This window comes from Loxodonta africana, chromosome 9 (assembly GCF_030014295.1).
Source record: "Loxodonta africana isolate mLoxAfr1 chromosome 9, mLoxAfr1.hap2, whole genome shotgun sequence".
NCBI lineage: Eukaryota > Metazoa > Chordata > Mammalia > Proboscidea > Elephantidae > Loxodonta > Loxodonta africana.
The window spans coordinates 122975252-122993890 of record NC_087350.1 but is presented as its reverse complement, the minus strand read 5'-3'; the positions used below and the strand labels follow the sequence as shown (position 1 = coordinate 122993890).

Here is an 18639-nt window from a genome sequence, read left to right as displayed (position 1 = left end):
ACAGGGACCTGGGCGTCCCGGGTCGGGGCAGCCCCCAGGAGAGTGAGAGCTAACTTCATTCCTAATCCAGCCTACTCCCTGCCCGCAGTCCCCGGCTGTGGGGACACTCTGGGACCCCAGGGGGGAGGCTGGAGGCTCCTGGGCGGGTAGCAGGCCTGGGTCTGTCCCTGAACTAGGTTTGAGCCTAGGGGTGGTGTGGACATGTTTGCGTTTTACCAAGAAACCCGGCTGAGATCTCTTGAGGGTAGGGGCAGCTGTCCAGGGGGGCCCAAAGAAGCCAGACTCGGGGCTATGATGTGACTGTGGGCAGATCGGCCAGGTCATCAGCAGGGCTGGCTGTCCGGGCATCCCCCACCGTCATCAGCAGGACTGGCTGTCCGGGCATCCCCCACCGTCATCAGCAGAACTGGCTGTCCCGGCATCCCCCACCGTCATCAGCAGGGCTGGCTGTCCCGGCATCTCTGAAGAGACCACCCCGAGGCTCCCTCCTTCCTGCCCCTCCTCCATCCCGTTGCTAGGTGGGCTCCAGCAGCCTCCTGCCTTGCTTTGTTATTTTAACTACCAGGTTTTAAAACTCTTTGCCTTTTATAAATTCGGTGGTGAAAAATCTGGAAGCTTTGGCCACTTGGCAACAAAACTTTCTTTTATGATCTAGGTTTAAGTCTAAAAGTAATACATGTTAATGGTTGCCACGGAGTCAGTTCCCATGGCCACCCACGTGTGCACAGTAGAGCTGCTGCCTAGGGCTTCCAGCCACCTTTCAGAAACAGATCACCAGGCCTGTCTTCTGGGGGACCTCTGGGTGGGCTCTAACAGCCAACTTTTCAGCTGGTAGTCGAGCACGCAACCATTTGTGCCGCCCGGGGATTTCTAAAAGTCATACAGTGACACCTGTGAGAACCAGAGTTCCACAGAACTGCCTTGTTTTTCTGGGTCTTGCGAGTTTTCCGTTTCTGATAGGGTGCAGTGTTACGACTTCTGTCACGCCTTTTGGTGAGAAACATTTGAGCTTTCCTCCTCTGCCAGGTTTCGGCCTTACACAGGTTCTGGTTTTCACAGGTCTTAGCGTACATACCCGAAACCAAAACCCACTGCCATCCAGTAGATTCCGACTCATAGCTAACCCATAGGGTTTCTAACTAAGGCTGTAAATCTTTACGGAAGCAGATGGCCACATCTTTCTCCCACAGACCTGCTGGTGGTTTTAAACCACTCCGACCTTTTGGTTAGCAGCTGAGTGCCTTAACCACTGTGCCACTAGGGCTCCTTCTGTACGTATACATGGTTTAAAAAAAATTCAGACGACACTTTAGGACAGGAAATAAAGTAAGGTCTTCCCCCAGGCCTCCTCCTCCCTCCCCCCATTAATGCAATTGTGTCTCCCTACAGGCGAGTTCTGGCCCACATGGACCCCCTTTAACCCAATGCGATTGAGTGGATTCTGACTCAGCGACCCTATAGGACAGACTAGAACTGCCCCATAGGGTTTCCAAGGAGCTGCTGGTGGATTCGAACTGCCAACCTTTGGGTTAGCAGCTGAGTTCTTAACTACTGTGCTGCCAGAGTTCTGGACCCCCTCTACAGCCCCCTCTATTGGATTAGGTAACTGACCATCACAGCCTGCCTGGGCCCATGATACCTTCTGTGGACCTGAGGATAGCCTGGGGCCTGCCACAGGGCCTTTGCACTTGCCTGTTCCCTTGCCTGAACACAGTTCCTCAGTGAGACCCCACACGACTCAGGGTGTCATTTTGCTCAGGTTTCTGCTCTCGTTTCACCCCCTTTGGGAGAACTTCCCAGGTCACATTATCTCAGAGACACCCTCCAATGCTTCTCTGTCCCTTCCTTCCTTTGTGCCACAGAGGCAGGATTTTGCTTGGCTCACTGCTCTGCCCCCATCACCTTAGCTCAATGGCCAGCACACAGCAGGCACTCAGCAAATGTTGTGGACTGAGCAAATGAGTGCTGGTTCTGAGCCCAGCACAGCGAAGGCCATAGCAGGTGTCCAGGGAGTGCTCACTGAATCAGTGAGTGAGTGAGTGAGTGTCTGCTTGGCACCACCAGCCTGTGTAGGCTGCAGGGTAGTTTGGGGAAAGCATGCAAGTGGAGAGTAGGTAGGAGGTAGGGAGCCAGGTCTCCACGCCCAGGCCAGAGTCCATGGGAACCTTATCGCCCTGCAGGGCTGAGCAGCAGGGATGCCACCTGTACCCTTGAAGGCTGGGATCAAGACGTGAACTCTGGACCCATCAGGGTCAGGGTGGCCCCAGAGGCAAGCCTCAAAGTGGGGCTGAACTTGGCAGGGTTTGGAAAATTGGGGTTGGTGAGCCGGGGTGCCTGAGGGGCAGGAGAAGCTGAGCTGACCCACTTGGGCAGGCAGGTGGGAGTGCCACCTGCTGACAGCAGGTCTGTAGCTACGGGGTCATCTTCCTTTTGTCCTCGGGCCTCCTCCGAGGGGTTCAGGTGAGCAGCCATTTGGGCTCAGAACGGGCTCGTTGACTGTCCTCAGGGAGTGGACACCAGAGAACCCTGGGAAGGTGGTGGGGACCCAGTGCTGGGGCACAGCAGGGGCTGACTGGCCCCACCCCACCTCTCCCCAAGTTGCTGCAGCCTTGGGACAACGAGAAGAGCATCCTTACAACCAGGTGGGAGCTTCAAAGAGAAGCCCAGGGGCTGCAAGGGAACCCACCTGGTCTGGGTGGCAGCCAAGGTGGAAGCTGAAGGGGTGGGTAAGTGCCAGGCCACTGGGAAGGGGTGTGGAAGGAGGAAGCGGTTGCAGCTCAGTACAGGTCATGCTCCAGTCCAGCTTCTTCTGTACGCTGCTCTGGGATCTGGCTATGGGCCAGCCAAAGGGCCAAGAGCCAGCAGGGGACTGGAGTCTCTGAACCCCCTCAGGCAGGGCTAGCCTCCCTCCGTCCCAGTGGGGTCACCCCTCAGGGACTCTGGATGCTCGAGAAGTTGTATTTGCTGTGTGTGGTGGGCTCCGGCCCGGGCGCTGCTGGTCCTGCCGTCCTGAGCAGCAGCAGCAGCAGCATCACTTGCTATTGGCCACTGGCCTCAGCGCCCACACTCATCTCCCTCCCAGTCCCCCGACCCCGCAGGCCTCTGCCTGGCAGGGTTTCCCACTTGGAGAGGGCATTGCTGCTGTTACCCTCCAGGATGAGGCTCCCATGTGCCGGCCATCCAACGAACACCCACCATAGGCCAGGCCATGGAGCATGGAGACTCGGGGAGATCGCCATGTTAGCCAGGAGAAAAGCCAGTGCTTTGAAGGTTGAGGGTCTAACCAGACTTCTTGGGGGTGTGATAGGCTGCAAAGCTGTCAGCCTGGGCAGAGGATAAGCGTGGTGCAGCAGAGCTGCCACCTTCAAGGGCCCAGAGAGGAGGTGGCCCAGGACCCTAAAGACTGGGGCTGGTGCTGAAAACAGGGCAGGGCCAGGATGAGGCTGCAGAACAAACCTCTCGAATGCACCCTGGCCCCCACTGAAGGGGAGGCCAGGGATGGACAGGCTCAGTCGGGCACCCCTCCCACAGCCTCCCCAAATTCCTTGGTATGTGGGGGCCCTGACTTTGAGGGAGGAACCCCAAAGGAGAAGTGGACCCAGGCCACCCCCTGGACAGAGCAGCTGCCCCCACTGCCTGAGATACAGACACCAGGGGCCACGGAGATTCAGGGCGTAGTGCTCCAGGTAGGCAGGTCGGTGGAGGATTAGTGAGGGGGGTTGGAGGGAGGCCACCTCAAGGGCTGCAGTGGACTTTCGTGCTGGGGCCTGTCCAGAGAAAGTTTAGTGACTATTTCTGATTTAGCCTTGAAGACACTGCTTAGAAAGTAGAAGCTGCAGATAGCTCGTGGTCAAGGCTCAGGGCGGGGGGCAGTCTGGAGAGACTCTGGGGGTAGGGATGGGGGCAGGGAGAGTCCTGGAATATGGACAAGGGTGGAGGCAGGCATTCAGCATGCTGGCTTCGAGGGGGTCCTGCTGGGGCGGGTCACTGGCCCTGAGATGGCTCCCAGAGCCAGACTGTAGAAAGCAGGGCCTCTCTTCCAGACTCGCCAGCCAGGGTGACCAGGTCTGGCTAGAAGCTCAGCAGCTGCCCAGGCCGACCTGTGAGGAGGCCATGGGAGCCAGCAGGATGGCTGCCGAGTTTGTCCAGCCAGAGGAAGGGGCCAGAGCAGTGGCACTCAGAACTCTGGGGAGGCCTGTCATCAGATGGGGATCTAGGGACAGAGGAGAAAGTGGCTTTGTCCTACAGCCGGCAGGAAAGGCCAGACTATCCCAGGGGGCGGGGGAGGAGCTGGCAGCGGTGGGGACAGAGAGGCCTCTGTGTGAGAGGAAGCGCCCAGCTGGCTGGAGCCCCAGGTCCCCTTGGGACCCTCCTGGCAAAGAAGAAGGGGGGCCCAGATGCAGCCCTTGGCCAGAGGACCTTCAGGGAAGAAGGCAGGGGGAGTTACAGAGGAAAAGTAGGGTCCCTGGAGGGGTGTGTCCCTACCCTTATCCCACGAGGCCACCTGGGGACAGATTTTCTCCAAGGTGCCAGGCCCCGCCCCTCTGAGAGGTGGCCTGGGCGGCCAACCGCTGCTGGGCGGGAGAAAGGGCTGCAGCCTTCCCGCGAGAGCTGGTGGCCGGCGGGCGGGAGACTAGCGGGGAGGTCCACTCTCAGCTTTCTGTCCCCCACCCCGGCCGTCCTGGGAGGGGGCCAGAAAAAGGGGGTCTCGGCCCGGCACGCCCAGGGGCCCGTCGCACCCTCCCAGCACCCCGCCGGCTGCACCGCGAGGCGCACGGGCCAAGCAGCGGAGGGAGCGCGCGGGGCGCCGGCTCCTGGGCAGGAAAAATCAAACCCGGGCTGGCTGCCTCTCAGCCAATCAGGGAGGCGATGGGCCAGCATCGGCCAATGGCTGCCGCAAATGCTAATGAGAGATGACGCGGTGAGGCGGGCCCCATTCAAAAAGTAGCAGCTATTGTCGGGGGAGCTGCGCGCGCCGGGCCCGGCCTCGCCGCCTCCTCGCCGCCCGGACGCGCTCTGAGCTAGGGGCTAGGACGGCCCCGAGACGGACCCCTGGCCAGGTCCCGGGGAGGACGCGAGGACGAACGCCCAACGGATCCCGGAACAGACGTTGGGACAGACTTCAGGATAGACCCCGGATCAGACCGCCCGAGGACTCGGGGACAGACCCCGGGCCGCGAGCGAGAGCGCCCATGGCCGCGGCCGCGATGGCCGAGCGGGGCCGCGTGCTGCCCTCCGCCGCGCCCGCGCCGGGCCTGGGCACCGAGGGGCTGCCGCGCGCCTTTCTGCAGAGCCTGCGCACCCTCTTCGACATCCTGGACGACCGGCGGCGCGGCTACGTGCACCTGTGCGAGATCGAGTCGCGGTGGCAGGGGGCCGACGCGCGCGAGCTGCCCCACGGTGTGCTTGAGGGCCTGCGGCAGGCGGCCCCGGCCAGCGGCTACCTGACCTTCGAGCGCTTCGTGGCGGGTCTGCGCTTCTCGCTGCTGAGCGCCGAGAGCGGCCCGCGGGGCCCGGCGCGCGCCCCGGCCCAGGCGGGCGGCCCAGGAGCGAGGCCCGCAGAAAAACTGCTGCCGCAGCAACGCCTGCTCTTCGCCCCGGCAGACGAACCGCGCACGGTGCTCGATAAGAAGGCCCTGCTCCCGGGGGCGCGCCCGCCTCCGTCCGGCCCCTGCTGCGCGGCCCGGAGCCTGGAGAGACTGTGCGGCCCGCGCGAGGCGGCCCCGGGGCCCGCGGAGCCTGAGCGGAGCCCGAGCGTGGACTCTGGTGAGTGCGGGCTGCACCCGCTCGGCCTCGGTGCCCCTCGGCCCTGTCAGGAGCTGCTGCCTGTACGTTTTCCATGGGGTGTCCGGGGGGCAGCTTTTCGTCGCCGGCGCCTGAGCCTGGAGCGCGCCTAGGCGGGCCTAGAGGGAAAGAGGACTCCCCAGGGTGCCCTCAGGGACCTGACCGTGGGCACCCAAAGGAAGCAACACCAGCCCCTCCCCTGCCACACCGTGAGGCTACCAGGGTGGGTGGGTGGCTCTGCAGATCGTCCCAGGAGCCCACTGGGTGCCTGAGCTGGGCACTTGGCACACCTGCCTGCTGTGAAGGAGGGCTCCCACCGGGGTGCCTGCCCACAGCTGGGAACCCCTGGGCCCTCTCCTCATCGCTGTGGCTGCTCGGGTGGAGGCAGTCCCCTGTGGTGCAGGTGAGAGGCCCCAGACCGTGAGTCCCTCTCAGTTTGACAGCTCAGGGAGGCCAGGGCTGGGAGGAGCCACTGGACCAGGTCCAGGAGGACCTGGCCCTGGTTCCAGGAGAGAGCAAGGGGGCAGGTGGGACTCCAGTGAGGGCTGGCACAGGCGGCTCTGTGAAACCCCCCCTGCGGCTGAAGCCAGGCAGGAACAGACCGCAGCCCCTGGGCAGGCTCCTAGCTGGCTTCCGGTCCAGTTGTCAGGGACAACAGAAGACAGCTGAATGGCCCCCTGTTTGCCCCCCCCCCCACCCGGGGCACCTGCCCTGGGAACAGGAACTACATTATGGATGGGGGTGGAGCTCGGCTCTCAGCCCATCCAGCCTGTTCATGTGCCTGGAAGGCCCATACAGCCCGCTCCAATGCCCCCCAGATGCAGGCCTTCCACTAGCGGCAGCTGCCAGTCCTTTCAGTCCTGCCCACCAGTTCAGCCAGCCTCCCTGGATCTTTCCACCCACCTCCACCACGATTCCAGTCCCCAGCATTGACCACAGGCCTCCTCTGGTTATGTGTACTGAGTTAGCACCCCCGTCCCCAGACTAGGGATGCCATCTCTCCAACTGCTTCTCGGGGGCTCCTCCATCCAGACTTCCCATGCTCCTCACCACCAAGACTTCCCTCTCTGTCCCCATGGGGGCTTCTGGGGGCTGGTGCCATCCTTGTGGCTACACACAGTTTGAAATCAGCCGAGGCATCTCAGGCAACAGAAGGACTGGGAGTTTGGAGGCCCTGGTGCCCTGTGCGGCTCAGTCACTGCACTGCTCTAAGTACCATGCACACGACCTGCACCCACCAGGGGGCACACTCACAGTGGGTACCCTGCAGGCCTCAGGCCAACAGAAGCCCAGAGGAAGGGCAGGACATATTAGGTGGGGCAGAGGTGGCTCTTCGTTGCCAAATCTGGAACTCCAAGGCCCCCAGCTCCCCAGGAACAGAAAGTCCCCACCCACACACAGCATCCCATGCCCCAACTCAGATCCAGGCCCTTCTTCCTCCTCCCCACTTGGGGGCTTGGTGTACACCCCAGGCTACCTGGGGCCCCACAGGTGCAGGTTGCTGCAGACTGGTTAGGTGTGATGTGAATGCCCCGAGCATGTGCTAGGGGAACCCCTGCTTACCCGCTGTATGCAGTTCCATTTGCGCTTGGAGCTAACTACATTGCAGTTGCCTTCCTTGAAGAGGTTAGGCCTCCATCACCCCCACCCCACACTCCACGGGCATCTGAGCCTGTAGTCCTTTGAAGGTCCCATGCAGATGAGGGGAGGGGGTGCAGAAAAGACCAGAGGCCCCTCTTCCTCCCTTACCCAGCAGCTGAGCAGCCCCTGTGGGGTTGCCTGCACGGTGTGGACAAAGGGGGTGCAGAAACCAGCCAGGCGAAGCCGGCTGCCCTCTGGGCTAGTGTGTGTGTGGGATAAGCAAACACGTACCCTCCCACCCCCGGTGTTAGAAGCACAGCCGGTGTATATCTGGTGAGGATCGACTGGGGACCAAGCATTAGCCAGGCACAGAGGTGGGATGTGGGCCAGGCTAGACTGGGACCTGAGATGAGGCTCAGCTGGAGCTGGGGTAGGGGAGGAGCCCACAGGGTATGTGGTTGTTTTCAGAGCCCCACAGGCCTGGGCACCCACCTTTGCTGGGCTTTGACACCCCGAGTGAGCCTGCATTGCCAGGGGTGGTTGGGCAGCTCAGGATGGAGCGGGAAGCCAGGCGGGGGCTGTGTGTGAACAGGGAGGTCCAGAGTGATCCAGGCCCACACCTCTCTGTGTAGGTGCAGGGGCCTGCAGGGCCATGGAGGTGGACACGGGGGACACCCGGCGGGCCTCACGTGTCCGAGGGGAACATCGGAGACACACCATCACCAATGGCGTGGACTGCGACCTAGTGAGTGGGGGTCTATGGGGCTCTCCTTGCCTGGAACTAGACCCAGCACCCCAGGCTAGGGTCTCCTGGGCCACTGCTTGGCCTGGGTTTTGGTGAAACCCTGGTGGCGTAGTAGATAAGTGCTACGGCTGCTACCCAGAAGGCTGGCAGTTGGAATCCACCAGGTGCTCCTTGGAAACTAGGGGGCAGTTCTCTGTTCCTCTAGGGTTGCTGTGAGTTGGAATTGACTCAAGGGCAACGAGTTTGGCTTTTGGTGGTGAGAACGCTGGTCACCAGATGGTCTAAACATCTCTCTCCCCAGCTTGAACCCATCTGAGGCATGGGGCCGGGGCCAGGCAGCAGATCAGGCTGTCCTTTAGGGAGAAGGAAGCTTAGATGTGTGGTTTGGTGGGTTTGGGCCTCTCCCCAGAATTGCTCTGCCCAAGCCCACTTCCCTAGCGCCTCTCTGCCAGGTTAGATCTGCTCACCCACTGTGTGCTTGCCTCAGATAGGCACGTTCCTGAAGACAGGAGCACTGAGCTCCAATCAGTCACTCCCCTCTTCCTGAGCAGAGGGGTTGAGAAGGGCCGGGACTCCTTCACACAGGAGGAGGAACGGGGCATGCAGGGTGCACACTTGTACAGGTGTGTTTGCAGATATGTGTTATTGCTGTGCACACCTGTGTGTGATTGAACCTGCACACATGCCTCTGTGTGAACCCATAGCTCCATTCAAGCCTTGGGCCCTTTGTGCATATGTGTGTGCTTACCTGCACACATGCTTGAAGTGTTTGCATGCCTGCATGCACACGCATGTTGCAGCTGAAGCAGCTGAGGGAGCTGGAGCAGGAGAAGGAGGTGCTGCTGCAGGGCCTGGAGATGATGGCACGGGGCCGGGACTGGTACCAACAGCAGCTGCAGCGCGTCCAGGAGCGCCAACGCCGCCTGGGCCAGAGCAGAGCTGGCACCGTGAGTGATGCCTCTGCAGCGGGCGACCAAGACCTCACCACACATGTGTATGCACACGTATATACACACAGGAACCACCCCCAGCCCAGGCACCCCTGGGAGTCATGGCTGCTCCCATTCCAGGGCACAGTGGCTGAACCTCCCACCCCAGGGTGCTGGGACCCCCCTACCAGCATTATGACTCCCTCCCCAGCCCCACCCCATATAAGGAGGCCTGGGGCTGACCTCCTCAGCACCAGCACCACTGGACTCCCTCTAGGCTCTGAGCAGCAACTATGGGGGACAGGAGTGCCACCTGTGGGACCCCTAGCTGGCCCTGGTCTGTGGCCACTAGCCCCACTTTCCTTCCAGGACTTGGGGGCTGAGGGAAGCCCCCACTCTCTGGGGCAGCTGCTGCCCAAGGTACAGGAGGTGGCCCGGTGCCTCGGGGAGCTGCTGGCTGCAGCCTGTGCTGGGAAAGGGAGTGCCCCCCCAGAACACCCCAACAGGGTGAGTGCCCTCCCCCACGTAGGGTGAGTGCCCCCGCCCCCGTGCCCCTCACTCTGTCCTGTATGCTGTGCAGGGCAATGCCAGGCCCACTTGACCATGCCCTCCCACAGGCTTTTCCCTGGTCGTCCTCAGGGCCCCCGGGCCCCTCCGCCCTGGCCCCTGCCTCGACCTCAGCCCCAGCCTGGCTTCAGCAGACCATCCTAATGTTGAAGGAGCAGAACCGGCTCCTCACTAAGGTGAGGCATGGGGAGGGGGCGGAGTGGGGCCAGGGTCTGGCTGGCCCTGACCCCCACCACTGCCCACCAGGAGGTGACGGACAAGAGCGAGCGTATCACGCAACTGGAGCAGGAGAAATCGGCTCTCATCAAGCAGCTGTTCGAGGCTCGAGCCCACAGCCAGCAGGAGGCCGGACCCCTAGACTCCACCTTCATCTAAGGGGCTGCCAGAACGGAGACCGGCCTCTGGCCTGGCACCTGCCCCAAACAGGCACCCCCTTGGGCCCCATCTCCGGCCCAGGACCGCCGGTGACATGGACATAGGCCTGGAGCGGGTGCTCTCTCCTCTCCCTCCCAACCCGGGATCCCTCGTCCCCTCAGTCCCAGGGAGGCCAGTAGACAGGAGGCCCCCAGACATGGACGGGGTCCTGGCTTCTGGGTCTGACCTGGGGCGGGGGGGTGTAGCCACAACCTGAAGCTGCTACTGCCACGTCAGAGGAGAGGGGGGACCCTCCTCTGCTACCGCGTCTCAGGCAGCCCCTGGGCAGGAAGGGGTCCGTGGCAGCCCCACTCCCGTGTTTACAAAAGCGCTGTCCCCTCCTCTGAGCCTGGGATCTGAACCCAGGTCTCCAGTAAAGGTACCCGGCACACTAGGCTGCACTTCCGTCAGCAGCCAGCAGAGGGCGCCCGTCGAGCGCCGAGCAAAGGCCCTTTCTGGAGTCCCCAGGGGTCTCTCAGATGGGGGTCTGGGGGGTGGGCTGGGAGACCTGAGGGCCCAGTGTGTTATTGCGTTTGGCTCGGGCCCGAGGGGACCCAGACAAGGTGACAGGTGGGAGCAGATGGGGAGCCTCGATAGGAAGGCTCAGCCAGCGCCAGCTTCACTGGGACAGTGGGGTGATCTGCCAGGAGGGTGGTCCCAGTGCATGCCCGGGCTGAGGCTGAAGGGGGATCCACCTGCACAGGAACAGATTGGGTAGGTTCCAGGAGTAGGGCAGAGAGCTGGGCCTTGCCCCCTCTCCACAGGCACCAGCTTTGAACAAACTAAGGGCTGGAGCTCCAGACAGCCCTGCAGAGCAGCCTGTGACCCAGTTCAGCGCCTTGGACCAGCAGCCTGGTGGGCTGTGCAGGTGTCCCAGCATGGGCTTCAAGACACAGCTGCTCTCCTCGCCTGGAGATGACTGTCCCTGGAAAGGTGTCTGCCTGGGCCTCCCGGGTGTGCCCTGAGGCACTTTGTGGGCCAGGCACCTTCAGCTAGGTCCACCCATGGGATGCAAGGTCTGGGGGCCTGCACAGCACCCTCCACCCTCACCACACCCAGTGTTGGCCCAGGTTTGGGCCGTAAGGCGATACTTCCCCCTGAGTGACAGAAAAGGGGAACTACTTGGCACCGGAAGAGGCTGTGGCAGTGTCCCAGCCTGAGTGCTTCCCTGCCCCCTGCACCAGGCCTGCTTCAGTGGACATGGGCAGAGGATAGCCTGCCATGCATCTGGACCCCAGAAGGGACATGAGGACCCTCAGCTGAGGTCATAGCAATGCCACAGTGGGTTTCATGCCTGAAGGCCCAGATGTGGAGTGTGGGCATGCTTGTTGCATGGAGACCAAGAGCATCAGAGGGTGCCCCCCATCTAGCAGGAGGGGTCCTGGGTGCTCCTTCCCGAGCTCCAGCTCTGTGTGAACTTTCCTATGGGTGCTCTTAGCCTGCAGGGTGGTTCCACTAAGCACAAGATCCCTCCAGGAGGATGGGGTAGGTTCTCCAGGGGGTCTCTGTCACCCCAGACTTCCCGACCAAGCTCATGGTGCAGGTTAGGATGGGCATCCCATGGCCAAGCCACAGGACCAGAGGCAGAAAGGGAGGGGGTCCTGAAGGACACGGTACCCCCATGGCCCCCAATACCCAGCAGGCTTGCCGTGCAGTCATTAGTCTGGCCCCAGCCAGGGAGAAGCCCCCCAGCCCTGAAAATTCTGCCCTTCCTCCCATCCACGGCCATCCCCCAATGGGCCCAAGTCCTAATCACTCCCCCACAAGGGGCCTCCTCTAACAATTCTCTGCCTATGGCTGGTGACTTCTGAAACTGAAAATTGAGGGCACCTCCCCTGCCTCTAACCCTTCCATGGCCCCTGTCCCTCAGGGCAGACTCTGGCCCCAGCAGGATCCTCCTCCACAGTCCGTCCAGTGGCTACATGGGAGCAGCTGGCCTCCCTCCCTGTGGACTCTGCACATGCTGTTCCATTGGCCTGGAGCCCGCTGCCTTGCTGTACCAGGCTAGCCCCTTCCCAGCCCCCCACTTCAGACACAGGCACAGAGCAAAGGAAGCCACAGAGGCCAAGGCAGGGAGGCCTCCTCGGCCCAGCCTGGCCGTCGTGCACTCCCCTGGGGCTCAGGAGGTGGGGCACAGACACCGGTACCTCCCCGGAGCCCGAAATGAGCTCTCCCTGTAGAAGTGGCTCAGGGACACATGCCTCTTATATTTCCTTGGGTTCCCAAACAAATTTGTCTTTATTGTGGCAAGATACACGTAACATGAAATTTGTCCTTTTAACCCTTTTTAAGTGTGCAATTCAGTGGCGCTAACTGCATTCACAGCACCATCATCACTGCTGTCTATCTCCAGAGATTTTTCAGCACCCCAGACAGAAACCTTGTACCCGTTACACACCGACTCCCCATTCTCCCCAGCCTCAGCCCCAGCTTTCTGCCTGTATGAATTGAATTCAATGTGTTATTCTTGACCTTGGTGTTCCATGGAGTGTGGAAAAATGCCTCCTCCAAGTTGGCAGCCTGACATCAGGCTGGCTGTGTGGCCCCAGAGACCTCGGGCAGATTTGAAAGAGGCTCCAGTCTGACGGGGCCCGGGCAACCCCAGGACAGGTGCACGGCTCTCCGAGGCCGGGCTTCTCAGCCTTGGCACAAGCTACATTCCGGGCTAAGCCATTCTTTGTTGTGGGGGCTGTTCTATGTGTGACGGTAGGGCGTTTAGCAGCATCCCTGGTGTCTTAGTTATCTAGTGCTGCCGTAACAGAAATATCACAGGTGGATGGCTTAAACAGAAGTTTATTCTCTCACGGTCTAGTAGAAGTTGAAATCCAGGGCGTCGGCTCCGGGGGAAGTCTTTCTCTGTCAGCTATGGAGGAAGGTCCTTGTCGTCAGTCTTCCCCTGGACCAGGAGCTTCTCAGCACAGGGGCCCGTGTCCAAAAGACGTGCTCTTCTCCTGGCACTAGTTTATTTATTTTAAAATTGTGCTTTAGGTGAAAGTTTACAGCTCAAGTTAATTTCTCACACAAGAATTTATACACATATTGTTTTGTGACATTAGTTGCAATCCCCACAATGTGACAGCACACTCCCCCTTCTACCCCAGGTTCCCTGTGTCCATTCTACCAGTTCCTGTCCCTCCCTGCCTTCTCATCCTGCTTTTGGACAGGAGCTGCCCATTTGGTCTCATATATCTGTTTGAACTAAAGTACATTCCTCAAGTGTATTTTTATAATCCTGTCTAATCTGTCTAAAGAGTGGCCCTCAGGAATGATTTCAGTTCTGGGTTAACAGAATGTCCAGGGGCCATAGTTTCGGGGGCTCCTCCAGTGTCTGTCAGACCATTAAGTCTGGTCTTTTTACATGAAGTTGAGTTTGGCTCCACACTTTTCTCCCGCTCCACCCGGGCCTCTGTGTGTTCCCTGTTAGGATGGTCTTTGGTGGTAGCTGGGCACTATCAAGTTCTCCTGGCTCTACTTTCTTGGTGGTGTGAAGTCCCTGTCTCTCTGCTCACTTCTCTCTCTTATGTCTCAAAAGAGATTGATTTAAGATACAACCTAATCTTGTAGATTGAGTCCTGCCGCATTACCGTAACTGCTGCTAATCCCACCTCATTAGTATCATAGAGGTAGGATTTACAACACAGGAAAATCACAACAGATGACAAAATGGCGGACAATCACACAATACTAGAAATTGACACACATTTTTGGGGAACACAATTCATAACACCTGGCCTCTGCACACTAGATGCCAGTAGCATCTAGTGACAACAAAAAATATACCCAGGTACTGCTCAATATCTCCTGGGGGAACCACTACTCTAGGGGAGTGTGGCATCACCAGCCACAAGGATTTCTTGTAGATCAAGGTCCAAGGAATCAATACATCACGAGAGCCAGCAGAAACAACAGACAGCATCTGTAGACAGTCAGATATAAACAATATTAACTTGAAATTTTTATTAACTGTGTGTGTTAAAATGCCCTAGAGAACCAATTAAAACAATTGATATACACTGTGTGTCTTCCCAAGAAGCAGAGGAAGAGAGGTGAGAAAAGGACAAAGAAATTCCAGTTGAAGAAGAAAGAAAGAAACCGGAAAACACATAATAAGATGATAGAAATAAATGAGAAATCACAAGATATGTAAGTACATTATATTGGGGAAATTATCAGCTAGAGAACAGAAGATAACTATGTTTTGTATGTCTAAAGAAATTAAAGATAAGGCTATCAGGTAGCTTTTAACAATGGGTTATCTAATACAATAACAAAAGCACAAACAGCAAAAGACTAAACAAATGAGACCTCATAAAAATTAACTTTTGTTCATCAAAAGAACTTACCAGTGCCCACCTCACCACTTTCATTCAATATTTTATTATAAGTCCTAACCAGAGCAGTAAGACAAGAAAAAATGAATAAATAAATAAAAGCTATGCAGATTAGAAAAGAAGAAGTAAAATTATCTCTATTCATGGACATGACCTTATGTACAGAAAACCCCAGAGTCCACAAGAAAACTTCTAGAGCCAACAGAAGAATTTAGCATAGTTCTTATAGGGTACAAGTTTGGAAAACAAAAATCATTTGGATTTCTATACACCAGCAATGAGAAACCCGAAAGGAAATTAGAGAAACAATTCCATTTACAATAGCATCTAAGAGAATAAAATATCTAGGAATAAATCTAACCAGGGACCTGAAGGACTTACATAACACTGGGGAAAGAGATTAAAGAGACTGAAATAAATGGAGAAAGATGTTTCATGTTCTTGGATTGGAAGACTTAACATTTTTAAGATGTCAATACTACCTAAAGTGATCTATAGAGTCAACACTATCACGATCAAATTTCCAACAGCCTTCTTCACGCAAATAGAAAAACCAATCCTCAACGTTATATGGAATGGCAAGAGGCTCTGAGCAGCTAAAACGGCATTGAAAAAGAGGAACAAAGTAGGATGCACACTTCCTGATTTTAAAATATACTGTATAGCTATAGATCATTCAAAAGTGGCTGCAGCGATATATTGACAGGGAACTGCCAGAAATTCAAGCTGGATTCAGAAGAGGAGGTGGAACCAGGGAGATCATTGCTGATGTCAGATGGATCCTGGCTGAAAGCAGAGAATACCAGAAGGATGTTTACCTGTGTTTTATTGACTATGCAAAGGCATTCGACTGTATGGATCATAACAAATTATGGATAACACTGCGGAGAATGGGAATTCTAGAACACTTAATTGTGCTCATGAGGAACCTCTACATAGACCAAGAGGCAGTTGTCTGGACAGAATAAGGGGATATTGACTGGTTTAAAGTCAGGGAAGGTGTGCATCAGGGCTGTATCCTTTCACCGTACCTATTCAGTCTGTATACTGAGCAAATAATCCGAGAAGCTGGACTATATGAAGAAGAACGGGGCATCAGGATTAGAGGAAGATTCATTAACAATCTGCGTTATGCAGATGACACAACCTTGCTTGCTGAAAGTGAAGAGGACTTGAAGCACTTACTGATGAAGATCAAGGACCACAGCCTTCAGTATGGATTGCACCTCAACATAAGGAAAACAAAAATCCTCACAGCTGGACCAATAAGCCACATCATGATAAATGGAGAAAAGATTGAAGTTGTCAAGGATTTCATTTTAGTTGGATCCACAAACAACAGCCATGGGAGCAGCAGTCAAGAAATCAAAAGACACCTTGCATTGGGGAAATCTGCTGCAAAGGACCTCTTTAAAGTGTTGAAGAGCAAAGATGCCACCTTGAAGACTAAGGTGCGCCTGACCCAAGCCATGTGTTTTCAATTGCCTCCGTCACATGTGAAAGCTGGACAATGAATAAAGAAGACCAAGGTAGAACTGATGTCTTTGAATTGTGGTGTTGGAGAAGAGTATTGAACATAGCATGGACTGCCGAAAGAACTAAAAAATATGTCTTGGAAGAAGTACAACCAGAATGCTCCTTAGAAGCAAGACTACATCTCACATACTTTGGACATTTTGTCAGGAGGGATCAGTCCCTGGAGAAGGACATCATGGTTGGTAAAGTGGTTGGTCAGTGAAAAAGAGGAAGATATTTACCGAGATGGATTGACACAGTGGCTGCGACAATGTGCTTAAGCATAACAAGATTGTGAGGACGGTGCAGGACCGGGCAGTGTTTCTGCTGTACATGGGTTGCTATGAGCTGGAACCAACTTGATAGTACCTAACAACAACAACGTATAGCTACAGTAATCAAAACAGCCTGGTATTGGTATATAACAATAGACACATAGGTCAATGGGATAGAATTGAGAGTCCAGAAATAAACCCACACATCTATGGTCACTGATTTTCGACAGGCATGCTAAGTTCATTTGATGGGAGAAAGAAAAGTCTCTTCAATAAATGGTGTTGGAAAATTGGGTTTCCACAATTTGGAAATGAAACGGGATCCATGCCTCACACCATGCACAAAAACAAATTCAAAATGGGTTAAGATCTAAATGTGCAAACTAAAACCATAAAATTCTTAGGAGAACATGCAGGGACAATGCTGTCAGGCTTCATTTTTGACAATGGATTATCTAATAAAACAACAAAAGCACAAGCAACAAAAGACAAAAAAAAAATAAGTGGAACCTCATAAAAATTAAAAACTTTTGTTCATCAAAAGACTAACAAAGAAGTGAAAAGACAAGCTACCTACTGGGAGAACATCTTTGGAAACCATACATCAGACAAGAATCTAATACCCAATGTATATATAAAACTCCCACAACTTAACAACAAGACAAATAACCCAATCATAAAATGGGCAAAGGACTTGAACAGACATTTCACCAAAGAGGACCATGCTGCAGAAGGACCATGGGCACCCGATATTTTTGGTTGTAAGGACTGGGAAGTACTAGTTATCCTTGGAGCCCTGTTGCAGGTGGCTGGGTGACCTGAGTGGAGCCACCAGTCCTTAAACCCCTGATGCGGGTAGGCGAGGACCCTGTTTAATAGGCAAAGCGGTGTCAAACATCAAACACCCACCTCTCCACCACACAGCTGAAACAGTTGCAGTCTGCCAACAAGGGCTTATTCTCCTGAAATAGGCCCACACTGGTCCATGCAGGGGGAAAAGGTATTCAAAGGCCATGGACCCTTTATGCCTGGACAGGAGCTGCTTCTGTCCTGAGCTCCCCAGGTTAGCGGAGGGGGCAGATTATCTTTTCCCCAATTGTAAATTTGTTCCTTCTCCAAGGCCGGGAGAATGGCTTAGGGCCCGCAGCAGAGCCTAGCTCAGGCCCAGGGAACTCAACAGCCACTGAAGCTGGCTTGGGGCTGGGGGCATGGTAAAATATATGAAAGTACTTAGCTTTTGCGGAGAACGCCGTACTTCTCTGGTCTCGGAGGTGTGAGTAGGCTGTGTGGTTGGCCGCCTCTCCTCAAGGAAACTGCAGCCAAAGGCTGCCACCATCCCGCCAAAGTCGCTCCCGGGAATGGCGCCTGAGGGTTCCCGTGATTCAGATCCAGCAACTCCTCTCCGCTTGTGAACTGTCTCTCCTTCCCCCTGCCGCTCAGTCCATTTTCTAACTTTGCCTTTGATGTTCAGGGCTCCTAGCTTGTCATAAATATAATTGTTTCACTTGTTTTTTGAAGTCTTTATTGTAAGAGGGATCACCGGAAGCATCTGACTACTCTGCCATCTTGGCGCCCCCTCCTCAGATCAATCACTTTTGAGATATAAAAGAGAGAAGTGAGCAGAGAGACAGGGGAGGCTCATACCACCAAGAAACAAGAATCAGGAGAATAGTGCATCCTCTCGACCAGGGGTACCTGCGCTGAGAAGCTCCTTGGCTTGGCAAGATTGATGACAAAGACCTTCCTCCAGAGCCAACAGAGAGGGAATGCCTTTCCCTGGAGCTGCACCTTGAATTTGGACTCCTAGACTGTGAGAGAATAAATTTCTTTTTGTTAAAGCCACCCACTTGTAGTATTTCTATTATAGCAGCACTAGGTGACTAAGCCAGTCCTCAAAGTGACATCTTTGCTTTTTAACACTTTAAAGAGGTCTTTTGCTGCAGATTTGCCCGATGCAATATGTCATTTGATTTCTTGACTGCTGCTTTCATGGCATCGACTGTGAATCCAAGTAAAACAAAATCCTTGACAAATGTCATATTTTCTCCATTTATCATGATTTCGCTTATTAGCCCAATTGTGAGGATTTTTGTTTTCTTGCTGTGTGATCCATACCAAAGGGTATAGTCTTTGTTCTTCCTCAGTAGGTGCTTCAAGTCCTCTTTGCTTTCAGCAAGTAAGGTTGTGTCATCTGCATATCAAAGGTTGTTAATGAGTCTTCCTCCAATTCTGATACTATGTTCTTTTTCATATAGTCCAGCTTCTTGGATTCATTTGGTCAGCATACAGGTTGAGTAAGTATGGTGAAAGGATGCAACCCTGATACACACCTTTCCTGATTTTAAACCATGCAGTATCCCCTTGTTGTGTTCAAACGACTGCCTCTTGGTCTATGTACAGGTTCCACGTGAGCACAATTAAGTGCTCTGGAATTCCCATTCTCCAAAATATTATCCATAATTTGTTATGATCCACATAGCCAAATGCCTTTGCATAGT

General features: G+C 55.4%; 1 protein-coding gene across 4 annotated transcripts; it reads left to right on the top strand.

The window, feature by feature from the left end:
• The first annotated feature begins 4981 nt into the window (after positions 1 to 4981).
• SAPCD2 (suppressor APC domain containing 2) lies at positions 4982 to 13241 on the top strand. 4 transcript variants are annotated; one of them, XM_010602419.3, is made up of 6 exons: positions 4982 to 5766; positions 7998 to 8110; positions 8911 to 9057; positions 9409 to 9546; positions 9657 to 9782; positions 9853 to 10084. In XM_010602419.3, exons 1-6 carry the CDS (start codon positions 5193 to 5195, stop codon positions 9979 to 9981), a joined length of 1227 nt encoding a protein of 408 aa, XP_010600721.1. In that variant the 5' UTR covers positions 4982 to 5192; the 3' UTR covers positions 9982 to 10084. The 4 variants fall into 4 exon arrangements, with proteins under 4 accessions (XP_010600721.1, XP_023398190.1, XP_023398189.1 ...); XM_023542422.2 differs by having other exon boundaries at positions 9657 to 13241; XM_023542421.2 differs by having other exon boundaries at positions 8911 to 9546.
• Positions 13242 to 18639: the final 5398 nt, after the last annotated feature.

Excerpts from the sequence above, each read along its gene's own strand:
- SAPCD2 (XM_023542420.2), top strand. The coding sequence starts at position 5,193 with ATGGCCGCGGCCGCGATGGCCGAGCGGGGCCGCGTGCTGCCCTCCGCC. Across the intron at positions 5,767-7,997 it reads GAGCCCGAGCGTGGACTCTG|GTGCAGGGGCCTGCAGGGCC; the intron begins GTGAGTGCGGGC and ends CTCTCTGTGTAG. Across the intron at positions 9,547-9,656 it reads CCCCAGAACACCCCAACAGG|GCTTTTCCCTGGTCGTCCTC; the intron begins GTGAGTGCCCTC and ends GCCCTCCCACAG.